Source organism: Anser brachyrhynchus, assembly GCF_964034855.1.
Source record: "Anser brachyrhynchus genome assembly, chromosome: 2".
In the NCBI taxonomy this organism is placed as follows: Eukaryota; Metazoa; Chordata; class Aves; order Anseriformes; family Anatidae; genus Anser; species Anser brachyrhynchus.
This window is the reverse complement of record NC_137695.1, coordinates 53609412-53622071: the sequence shown is the minus strand read 5'-3', so window position 1 is coordinate 53622071 and position 12660 is coordinate 53609412. Positions and strand designations below refer to the sequence as shown.

At 52.0% G+C, this 12660-nt stretch overlaps 1 protein-coding gene across 1 annotated transcript; it reads right to left on the bottom strand.

Moving 5' to 3' along the window:
• Positions 1-4482: 4482 nt before the first annotated feature.
• SOX4 (SRY-box transcription factor 4) lies at positions 4483-8465 on the bottom strand. The gene has a single exon (XM_080578162.1). The coding sequence runs from the start codon at positions 8329-8331 to the stop codon at positions 6985-6987; it is 1347 nt and encodes a 448-aa protein (XP_080434288.1). The 5' UTR covers positions 8332-8465; the 3' UTR covers positions 4483-6984.
• Positions 8466-12660: the final 4195 nt, after the last annotated feature.

Below are 12660 nucleotides of genomic sequence, written 5' to 3'. Positions count from 1 at the left end.
GAAGGGAAGGGAAGGGAAGGGAAGGGAAGGGAAGGGAAGGGAAGGGAAGGGAAGGGAAGGGAAGGGAAGGGAAGGGAAGGGAAGGGAAGGGAAGGGAAGGGAAGGGAAGGGAAGGGAAGGAAAAACCCCAGGAAGAAACCTAGCGAATCACTGAGAGAGAAAAATAGGAAAGGTATGAAAGACCAATGTTTTCCTTTTTCTTCCAGGTCTACATTAGAAGCGCACTGTCAGTACAACAAAGCACAGTTTTGCCAATGTAACATCAATTTTATCTAGTAATTTTCTGACACAATGGTGCCAAACAGGATTCAAAGCCTATGGCTCCTCTAGCTGATGCCAGGTCTGAGTTTCTACTCCCATCTAATTCCCACCATTTTGAAATACCCATATGTGCCCCTTGCAACAAACCTGCCCTACCAGTCTCTCCTATTTCTACAACCCCTTTTCCTCCTTCTGTTCAAGAAAGCTAACGCTATGTACAATAAGGATTGGACATACAGGCATGCACTAAGAGATTCATCAGCACATTCTATCTGTCAAATGGCATCAAGCTGAGTTATGGAAAACTAACCTGCTCTGCCACAAGCCAAGGAACTTCAACCCACCAGTAGCCTCAGGTATATTGTCCTTCTCTTCAAAATCAACTCACTTAAAAGGGAAGATTTAACAGGAGCCATTGGAGTTTGGGGATACTTTTCTGCCTTGTGGGAGGAGAATTAAGCTTTATTTGCAAAAAAGTTGGAGGGGTCAGCTAAGAGGGAAAAAAGATACTAGGAATAACCATATTGCTATGGTGAAAACACATCAGAAGCAACTCAGACTAGCATAACCTAGCCACAGATGTATTAGGAAATGTTGCTTAGGTGTGCTCATGAATTATGCCTAAATCATATTCCAGGTGATTTAACTCTGTTAGCTACTATATGTTCAATAAATCATAGAATCATTTAGGTTGGAAAAGACCTTTAAGATCATCAGTTCCAACCATCACCTAACAGTACAAGTCCACTGCTAAACCATGTCCCCGAGGTTCACATGCACTTGTCTCTTAAACACCTCCAGGGACAGCGATTCCACCACCTCCCAGGGCAGCCTGTTCTAAGGCCTAACCATCTTTTCTGTGAAGAAATTATTCCTAATATCCACTCTACACCTCCCCTGTGCAACTCGAGACTGTTGCCTCACATTCTATCACTTACCACCTTAGAAAAGAGACCGACACCCTCCTCACTGCAACCTCCTTTCAGGTATTTGTAGCAAGCAATGATGTCTCCCCTGAGCTTCCTCTCCTCCAGACTGAACAGCCCCAGTTCCATCAGCCGCTCCTCACAGGACTTGTGTTCCAGGCCCCTCACCAGCTTCACACGATCCCCACATCAATATCATTGATAAAGATATTAAACAAAACTGGCCCCATTACTGAACCCTGGAGGACACCACTTGTGACTGGCGGCCAACTTGATCTACCTCCATTCACAATGCCCCCATTGGGCTGTTGCTCTTACCGGCATTGAGATGTGTTTGTAAAAGGCACAAACCAGAACAGTTACTGACCAGGCAATTACATCCAGGACTGAGTCCTGAATTAATCACTTGACTTTTGTCCCGCAATATTCTCATCTTGGAAACAGTCACACTTATTTTCCCCATGTTTGTGACAGAAGTCATAGCTCACATTAGAGCTCACGTGAGGACCCTGACAGGAGAGTTAAAAATGGCAAGCAGTAGATAATAATTTTTGAACTCTGGGATATCAAGACGATCACAACACGTGTAGACCCAGGAAGTCACACTGTAATACCTCGTTAATGTCTCCCAAGCTTTTCAGAAACCTTTATGGAGTTATTCTACATGAAAAATTAATTCTAATGCACACATTCAAAAACTAGACCCAGCACAGAACAAAGAGCCCTTCAGAGGTGAGTTAAGCTCCGGCCTGCCACTTTTTCTACTTCCATGTGGAAGCAGAAGCATGCAGCAGAGGGTGAGGGAGCAGGCTGGCCAGTACGAAGGCTCTGCACTCCCATGGCTGATAACGCGTCCCGTATCATACATATGTATGTCACAGCAGCTAGTGGGGAGGCTGGGAGGCCTTCAGTCCAGTACTTTTCCTTCTGCCCATTCAGGCCATATCTGCTGGATGTGTAGCGTGGGAGTACAAAGCTTGCAATGTGTTCAGCACGATCGACTCCCAGGGAACGCTACTTTGGTTTGGAAAAGAAAGAAAAAGCAATACGGTTGATGCGTGTAGTCACATCACAAGCTGCTTCATGAGGAAGGTAATGAAATGACGCACAGGAGAGGTGGGCCTGATTTCAGAAAATAATATATGCACTCTTGAGGTGAACAGCCTTCATATAATTTGTAGGTAAGTCAGTGATTTGTAAACAGGTACGGTCTGTAAAAGATAAAATTTAGACAGGCATATACAGCCTATTATGGTGATTTTTCATTAAAATCTGGTTCCTTTATTTTCTGTATCTCTGGTCACTATGAGAAGAACTGATGGAGAAACGGAAAAGAGTTAGTAAAGTGAATGGCTTAGCAAAGGATAAAGAGGGAACAAAATTGTCACAATATAAGAAAGAACAAAATTATCTAAGCCAAAATTCTAAAAGAAAATAGAAAATTCTGTTTTTTTTTCACAGGGCACGCATATGAATTCACTCAGCATTGCCACAAGATGTGGAGGCCACAAGCAGGAAGGGGATCTTGTGGAGGATAGAATAAATCAGCTGAGCGAGATTCAGTGGTGACAATGACCGTCCATGGCTGTAAAATGCTGGTTGCCAGAGCCCAGGTGAAGGCTCACCAAAGACAGAGCAGTTTTGCTCTGTCTTGATTCCTTGAGTATGATTGCAGTTTCCCAGAGCCGGGCTGGGGCCACCCATACCAGATGGGGCAGAGGCAGCATCAGCAGAACAGCGTGAGGAAATGACAGCTGCAGCAATCTCGAGTCGGTGATATGACGATGCTGAGCCAGTGCACGTTTTCAGAGGCATCCACCACTCTAACCCATGTCAAAGACAGGGTCCGGTGTCAGGCAATACTATGGTCAGACTCCAGTTGAGATTCCTAACATCTAGTTTTCTTTTACACTGATCTTCATTGAAAAGCCCTCCCATAAATTTGCTAGATTTCACGTTCACTCGTGGACTACTACTTTTCCTTCTAAAACAACCATGGGCCTCATTAAGTAGAAATATGGTCCATACAAAAGAGGTATTTTTTTTTATGTGTTCATGTGTGATTTGGTCTGGTATACTTCCTCTAGTCAGACACTTGCCTAGCTCCATGTTTCGGGCAGCAAGAAACACATGAAGATTTCCAGTGTGCATCCATATGGATGTTCGTACATTGCGGTGTGGGACTGTGTGTGTTTTAGCCTGACTTCCCCCCCAGCTATCTGGAGGCAACAACTTGTGCCACCAAAGAGTCCCCAGAGAAACAATACGTTTGGCAATACTGGACTTTATTATAATAGAGAACGAAAACAACGCATGCAGGAAACCATAAAACCCCTCAAGTTAACTGTAGCCAACTGTAGCAGCCCTGGAGCAGCGGAAGGGCTGCGCTCCAAGCCTGTCGCCTGCAAGTGGCTGTGGTTTGATAACATCACCTGTCCTTGTGCCACTCCCGGCATTTTTTTTTTCTTTTTTTCCCTCTTCTCCTTCTGATTTTGATCTCAGTCCCAGGAGCAACTACATCGGTGATGACACCAGTTGGGCACAACAGCGTGCACAGCCCCGGGCAGGGCTGGGCGCACGCCTGCAGCTCCCAAATTGTCGCCCCCTCCCCCGGGCGGGGATGTCGCCCCTGCATGACACCCAGCTGCCCCATGTCGCCCCTGCCTGACATCCGTAGGCTCCGGAGCCACCGGCATACATTTGGTTTGCAAATGGCCTTGGGAAGGCAAGGAGCTGCACGCAAAGTGGCGAGCCAGGAAGCCTTCCGGGCCCTGCAGCGTGTGGGTCTGCAGCTGCGAGGTTTTGCATCGCAAATACAACGCAGGAATTCACCGGGATAACTAACACTGGGCAAACATTAACTTCTTACGCCAGTGGCTTTGCGAAACAGCCGGAACAACTTCCCTCGGCGTTTGCTGCCCTTTTTTCATGGAAAAAGAGAGTTTGTGGCTCAAAGCCAGCCGTAAATTAACAGCCAGGCGAGGCCATTATGTCAGTGGGATGCTTTAATCGGTTTACAAACCAGCGCTCAAGGTGCGATGGCTGTTCGCAGGGGAAGGGCGGACAGAGGCCCCCTGCTCCCTGCTCCCCCCACCCCGGGGAATGCACAGCGCTCGGGGCGCTGCTGGCCGCGCGTTTGCAAGCGCTTTGCATGGGAAAAACCTCATTAAAGGTGCTCCCCTAGGGTGTCCCCCCCGGGTCCCTCCCCCGACCCCTGGGCGCTGCCTTCGGGCCCCGGGCACGGCTCCCGCCAGCAGCCTGGGAGCGATGCAATGATGACAAGCGCAGGCCGGTGTTAGGGTTCAGTTCCAGCTGATTTTATTTCCTTCCCGACGAAAAAAAAAAAAAAAAGTTATTTACAGAAGGTATATCAACAATCTGACAGGCAGTGAACTTGACATGGTTAGCTGGCATGATTTTTTTTTTCTCTTCTTTCCCAACGTTGCGTTGTGGGTGATCGTTAGACAAAAAAAAAAAATAAAAATAATAATAATAATCTACACAGCATATTGCACAGGATGGATGACCAAAAAAAAAAAAGTTAAACCCTTAACGGAACCACCTCATTAGGCAGACGTCCTAGTGCCTGTCATGTTATATTAACATACATAAACACACAATCTTCTTTTTTGCTTATTATAATACAGACTTAAATGTACAAAGATGTTTTCACTTTCTTCATCTTAAACACAACAGCTATAAACCTGAATACATATGCTATCATCATGCCATAAGAGACTAAAACAATTATATTTAGCGACAAGTAGAAAAGGATTAAATAGTCAAATACAAGAATGAAAAACGCAGTACATAGTGTCGCGAACTCAAACCGGCATTTAGATAGATCCAGTGGTTTAAACGGCACGTTTTTGCTTCGAAAAAAAGTGCAAAAGATGTGGTTTACAAGTTAAAGGTACAGGATCCCTTCTACGTAAATGCACCAGTTGCTTTACTTCATTTCGGGATGCGAAGCTCCTTTCTCCCCCCCAGAAGGGTAACGCACAGCGTACACGGCTCGGGCTGTGCGAACCCCCCGCGCCCCCCTCCCCAGAAATGAACAGGACTGCACCGCGGGCACTGGCGGCGAGGGATGCTGTCACTTTAAGATGCCTGCAGATTGGAGTGTAAACATGGACAAAATAGGGGCTGATTTGTGTGTGTGAGTGAGTGAGCAAGTGTGTGTGTGTGTGTGTGTGTGAGAGAGAGTGTGTGTGCGCGCACACGTGTGTGAGATACTAACCAGCGGCCCTGTTGTTAAAATCAGGAAATCCAAACAGCGATTTACACCGATTTACACCCCCTTTATATATTTTTTACAAAAATACACTGAGAAAATAATCAAACGTTTTCATCTCTCTTCTCTTTTTGTTTTTTAAAAGTGTCAAAAGTCTACATTTAAATATAAAAAATTAAAAGTTAAAACTCTAGCCCTTCAGTGAAGGAGACATAAAAATGGTGCGGGTAATAACGAGAACTACCAAAAAAGGACAAAGAAATACAAGTCAAAAATGTTTGGCCAGTATAAATACGTCCACTTATAAAATGGCATCCGATTACATTTACAAGGAAAAAAACCAACGATACGAGGATGGAGCATCGGTGAGAAAAAACAGTCTTTTCATTTACAGCTCTAAGGAACAAACACATACATACTCTGAGAAAAAAATTTGGTCCTGAATTTCTTTTTTTTCAAAAGTCCAGCACAGATTTGAGTTGCGTTTGAATCCTTTAAAGAGTTAAGAATGAAAAAAAGCTGGTGATATTTTTGTAGGAATCAAACATAGCGCCATCTATCTGCTTTTATATTACCCTAACACTATTTGTTTCAAACTGTTCAACAGTCTTACGGAAATCTTAAAAAGATAGACAGGATAACATGCTATATTAAACCCCACCAGTGAAATAATCCAACACCATCACGATTCTGAGCAAGAAGAAAAAACTACTTTTTTTTTTCCTTTTTTTTTTTTTTTTTGTATTTTCGCTTTTTTTTTTTTTTGCAAAAAGCAATCGCCCTCAACGTCCCCGGTACCACAACGTTACAGAAACTGTTCCGACTCGGTCTCTGTTTCAGAAGAAGTTTTCAGTGTTCTTGAAGTTTTCGGCCTTTTTTCTTTTTTTTTTCCTCTCTTTACATATAGCATAAGGTGACTGAGAAAAGCGCTGCCGTCACCTCATCGCGTACGTGCAAATCCGTTTCAGTTTATTATTATCTTCCCAAGCCGGCTCCCACGTTTAAGTCTGGCTCTTCTCCTCCTCCTCCTTAGCCAGGCTCTCAGTCCAGCTCCGTCCCCCTCTCCTCCTCCCATCATCGGCGCCTCCTCTCACCGCAGAAGAAACCGGGACGGGTTTTCTCACCCCCAAAACGTGAACCTTGCAAGGGCTCGGGTGGACTTTTGCGTGTGTTTTTTCTTTTTTCAAGCAGTTCCTCTCGCTCCTTTGCAGGAAAGGGCGAAATACTCGAGACATCCAGCACAAGGCATCGCTCCCCTCCTCTTTTGCACCAAGCGGGCAATAACAAAGGCCCCAGAGGTGTCTGCGGTCCCCCCTCTGTCCCCCCCTCTCGTCTCTCTTTTCGGGACAAAACATAAGAAAGGAAAAAGGTAGCTTTTCGCCGCCGCCAGTCTCTGGAGAAGCAGGGCCGGGCTCGTCCCTCGCAGGGGGTGGGCGCCCAGCAGCAGCAGCAGTGTCCCCGGCCCCTGCCCAGCCAAAAAAGCCCCCCGAGAGCCCCGACGGGAAGGGCAAGTCCTCCCGGCACCGCGTCTGCGCCTCCTCCAGCTCGGGCCGGCCGCGGAGCTCAGTAGGTGAAGACCAGGTTGGAGATGCTGGACTCCAGCCAGTCCCCCGAGATCATCTCACTTACCTCCGGCGTGCAGTAGTCCGGGAACTCGAAGTGCGAGCCCGAGCCGGGCTCGAAGTTAAAATCCAGGTCCCGGTCGAGCACGGAGGAGCCGAAGCTGCCCAGGGACATGCTCTCGAAGCCGGGGCTCGGGTTGAGGTCCAAGAGGTCGTCCTCGAACTCGTCGTCCGACGAAGAGGAGCCGGAGGAGGAGGATGACGAGGACGAGGAGGAGGACGAGTGGGAGGACGCGGAGGAGGACCGCGCCGTCGAGGGGGCCGGCGACGAGGCCCGCAGGCTGGTGTAGCTGCGGTGGTCGGCGGGCGAGCCCGACCCCGACCCCGACCCCGGAGGCGAGGGGCAGGGGGCGCCGCAGTCGCCGTCGGGCCGGCCCGCCCCGCCGCCCCCCTCCTCGTAGAGGCTCAGCGGGTCGCCGGGCTCCGCCGAGCCGCCCAGCGTGGGGCTGCCGGGCACGGCGCCGCCGGGGGAGCCCGAGGAGGAGGAGGAGGAGGCGGCGGCGGCGGCGTTGGCCGCCTGCCCCCCGCCGAAGATGTAGACCCGCTTCAGCTTCTTGTCGGCCGCCGCCGCCCTGCCGGGGCCCGACGGCGGCGCGCCCGCCGCCCCGCGGGGGGGCCGGCACAGCGCCTGGTGCTCGGGCGGCAGCAGCGCGGCCGGCGGCTCCCCGGGGAACGGGGCGGCCTTGGAGGCTCCCGCCGCCGCCTTGCCGTGGGGCCGGCCGCCCGACGGGGGGGGCTTGGGGCCGCCGCCGCCCTTCTTCGGGGCGGGCTTGGCCGCGGCCGCCGGCCCGACGGGGCCCCCGCCGCCGGTGCCGCCGCCCGTCCCGCCGCCCCCCCCGGCCTTGTCCGCCTTGTCGCCGGGCTTGGCCGCGCTGTTGCCCGACTTCACCTTCTTCCTGGGCCGGTACTTGTAGTCGGGGTAGTCCGCCATGTGCTTGAGGCGCAGCCGCTCCGCCTCCCGGATGAAGGGGATCTTGTCGCTGTCCTTGAGCAGCTTCCAGCGCTTGCCCAGGCGCTTGGAGATCTCGGCGTTGTGCATGTCGGGCGACTGCTCCATGATCTTCCGCCGCTCGATCTGCGACCACACCATGAAGGCGTTCATCGGCCGCTTGATGTGCCCGCTGGGCGTCTTGCACCAGCTCGGGTCGTCCGCCTTGCCGCCCGTCGAGGCGGTGGAGCCCGGCGTCGGCGACGAGGCGATGCCCAGCTCCAGACCGGCCCCGGACTCGGACGTCTCGGCGGCCAGCAGCGCCTCCGTGTTCTCCGCCGTGCCGCTCTGCTGCACCATGGCGGCGCCGGGGGGCCGACCGGGGCTGGGCGCCGCCGCGGCGCGGGGCAGGGCGCGCAGCTTCTCACGGCGGCCCCGGCCCGGAGCAGCCCCCCGCGGCCGCGGCCCCGCTGCCGGCAGCGCTCGCACGTCCACACCGGCTCTCCCCCTCCGGGCGGCGACGGCAGCCCCTCGGGGAGGCTCTTTATTTCTCTTGGAGTGTTTTTAGTTTTTTTTTGGCTTTTGGTCTGTTTTTGGTTTTTTTTTTTGGAGGGGGCGTGGGGGTGTCGGTCTGATTTTTTTTTTTCTTTTTTCCTCACCACCTCGAAGCTCGCCCCTCCCCCTCTGCCCGCGGCGGCTGCTCCGGTGGCCGGGTGCCGTCCGCCTGCCCCCGGCCGCTTCAGGGGGGAGGCGGCGAGCCCCCAAGAGCGCCGGCTGCGGCACCCGTGGCGGCGGCGGGCGGCTCGTGCAGGCAGAACGTGGCCGTGGCGAGGGAAAAGAAAACCTCAGAAAAAAAAAATTAAAAAAATCAAAAAAGAAAAATTAACAATAGTTAAAAAAAAAGGCACGGAAAAAAAAAAAAAGCACGAAGGTGTACGTCCCGGCAGGAAGAGCGGCCAGCCGGGCGCCGAGCCCCGTCCTCCGCTGCTGCTTGCTGCTGCTTTGCTCCGCTTTGCTTTTTGCTCCGCTTTGCTTCGCTTTTCTTTTTGCTCCGCTTTGCTCCGCTCCCGTCCGCGCGCGCGGAGCCCCGCGGAGCCGCCCCCCGCGCTCGCTCGCTCGCGCCCCTCCCGCCCCGCGCGCGCTGCTCCGGCTGCAGCTGAGAGCGGCGCCCGCGCCCGCCCCGCGCCGCTTTATCCTTTCGCGGCCCGCGCCGCGGCCAATGGCGCGCTGTATCCAACGCGTCCGCGTGCCAAGCGCCGCCCGCCGGCCGCCCATTGGCCGCCGGCGCGGCGCAGCAGGGAGGGCGGCGTGCAATGGGAAGCGGTGGCGCTGACCTCATCGCGGCGGGGCGGCGCCGCGCGCCCCGCCCCGCCCCGCCCTGCCTGCACGTGCCCGCCCCGCGCCCCGCGACCGCCGCTGCCAGCAGCAGCAGCAGCAGCACCGCGCGGCCTTGCACCAGCCCTGCGGGGGCGTGCACCCTGCACCCGCACCCCATGCACGGCAACGGGGGGGGCGAGGCCGCCTTGCTCCCCACGGGCTGCACGCGCCGCTCGCCGGGACAGCGGCCCCGGCACGGCAATCCCGGCGGTTTGTTTGTTGGTGGTGTTTGCTGCACGCAGCACCGGTTTTTGAACCAAAGGGAAAGCACGCTCCGGGACGGCTGAAAGTTTTAGGTGCTCTGTGTATTGCATGTCACACATTTGTTCACAGATTGCATGTATATCACACATACGTTGCATACATACCACATAACATACCACATATATACCACATATATACCACATACATATTACCTATATATTAAGCGTTTCTGCAAGAAAGTGTACGATAGCACCCCTGAGCAGCATTTCCAGCTGGTTTGAGAGCAAGCCTTGAATATTACGGTGCCACATCGGACTTACACCATTGCATTGCCAAGGGCCGAGGGAAGCCCTGAGTGCCTGACACGCCACCCAGGAGGTCACCTGTGTTACTGGGAGTGCTTCCTGAGGTACCTCCAAATTAGTGCTTTGCTTGCAAAATCGATACCTAGCACTTCCTGTTAAGCACTGGGTGAAATGTTGCCTTCTGGCTTCCCTGAGGACACCCGGTGACACTGGTGAGTTTCTCACCTTTGGGCTTTGTGAGAGGCAAATTGTTCAATGCTCTTCCCCTCAGCCCCAGAGCTGACACGCAAACTGTTGCACCGCAGCCCAGCAGCTTCTATGGACAGCAGGGCTCAGGGTGTCAGGAGGCACTGCTGGGGCTATTTACACTTGTGTGTAGTTACACTCACGTGCAGCAGCCCGACAAACTGGGCTTGGAAGAAGTCCTCAGCTTCTGGCTGCTCCACCTGTCAGCAAGGGCATCGAAAGGGAGGGATTTCAGTCCTCATTTAGCGTAGAAAGGTGAATTTGTTTAAACCACACAGCATGTAAGATATTCTTCCAGACAGATTAAAGCAGAACTAAGAACCAATGGGCAGAGATGTGGAAACAAAGAACTGCAGATAACATTTCCGTTAGATGTGTTATGGTGTGCAAGGTCTCGATGCCCCCAGTAAGATGACCCCCAGGTGAATTACGTGTGTCTTTAAATTAAGCGTGGCTTTGGTGGAAGCAGCCACCGTGGTGTCAGCGCGGCTCAAGCACTGTGTGTGTGCGGGATGGACAGAGGTGTATTGGTTCCCAAATGAAAGCATCCCACATTAGCAAACTCACCCTTTAGAACTCCTTGATGAAGGAATGGCAAGGATACGGCGTGAAACTCTGTTAAAGCACTTTGTTATGATTTCTTGGCCGTCTCCTTTTAGCTAATTGCTTCCACCCCTAATCCTCTGACTGAACCGAAAAGCGCCTGCAAGCTCCCTAGGTTTAAGCGTGGGGACACACCGTGAGCGTCCAGCTCCCATCTGAAACGCGCTTTTAGGATCACGGGCCAAATTCCGCCGCTTTTTAACAACTTGAAAGGAGGAGAAACGTCCCTCCATTTCCTGAGGGCCTCCCCGGCCCGGGGCGCGGCGGGGACGCGAGGTGGCAGCGCTGAGCCTCGCCGGGCCGGGGACCGCCGGGACACGGCCGGGACAGGGCCGGGACATGGCAGGGACGTGGCCGGGACACGGCTGGGACACGGCTGGGACATTGTTGGGGGACGGCTGGGGTTTGGTGACAGGACACAGCCGCACCGAAGAGCCCCGGGGGCCGTCCCGCAGCCCGGCCCTGCCGCCTGCCTCCATCCAGCCCCTCAGGGCGTGGAGCGGGGCGGAGGGTCCTGGGGAGGAGGAGGAGGAGGAGGAGGGGGACGCGGCCCCCTCCCCCCCCCCCCCCCCCCCCCCGGCTCTCATTAGCCGCTTAATTAAACCAAGAGGAGGGCGGAAAGGGCGCGGAGGTGCCCGTGGGGTGCGAGCCCGCGTGGGGCCGCTCGGCGACCCGGGAGGAAACATCCTGGCTCATTACAGCGATTCCCGGGACATCTTGCTTCCTGACAGCCCCTGACAGCCGTCAGCACGGGGAAGAAAGACAGCGTCTTATATCCCTTTAAAAAAAAAAAAAACAACAACCCGAGAGTATTTCTGTCTGCTGCTGAAATCCGTCTCCGTAACATATATTTTGCCTTGCCATTCTACGCTGCATGTTAAGGAGGTGCGTGGCAGTGAATTTGGCCTGCTTGAATTGCAAATGACAAGGCCAAACCAAAGGGACACTGTTAAAAACACCTTTCCCACCATCATTCTGTTGCCTCATTTGATATAGGGGTAACAAAGTTGATGAGATACTAGCAATAAAGAGGAAAAAAATAAATAAAACAAAACAAAAAAAATGGCTTTTAATATAACATGGTGATAGCCTATATTCATGATCAAAGGAGAGTGTGCCCAAGGATCGCACATACACTGAGACATTAGCTGGGCCCTCCTACTTCATCCTGTTTGCGAGAAGCAAACCCCATTGTACAGTTGCATCACCCCAGCTCATGGGGTGCCTTTGCTCAAAGTGATTCATAAACACTTTGAACTCTCTGATTTCTTTGTTAAGAAGAATTTTATTGCTTGGAAGCGTTGTACAGGTGATATTATTTACTCAGGAGTGAAAATCTGTTGCCTAAAAATGTACGGTACCATTTCCTTCAAAAACGTCCGTTCCCTTACATTGTACTTGAACACGCATAGATGTGCAGTGCTCCTGTTATGAGAACACTGAGATGTTTCTAGCTCATTTAATACAATAAGTAGGTAAGGAGCCATTTGCGTATACATATTTATATTAATTCAGATATTAATCACTTATATGGAAATGTTTGGTTTGGGAAGGTAGAAACACCTCTCCAGAGATTTTTAATAAGAAAATATGATAATACCTTTTATCCTTTATCCACTTTGGTGACTTTTTAAGTCTAAACTTGTTCTCTGTGAACAACACATTCAAAAGCCTTGTTAAAAAAAAAAAAAAAAAGCTAAGAAAACACACTGTCTGCATTTATTTAGAGGAGGACTGAAACCCCTATCCAACCATATAAGATTTAGGAAATGTATTTTCTTTTTAATTTTCATATGAGAAAAGCTTTTAACTTTATTTTTAAAGCTGTTTTGGCAAGCTTTTTCTGCAAAGGTTGAAGAGGAATTACCAGTCTGCTGCATATGTATCAGCAGATTGCATATGCATGAGCCCAAGCTGCAGCGGAGGCTGCCCCATGAAGGGAGCAGCGGCTGGT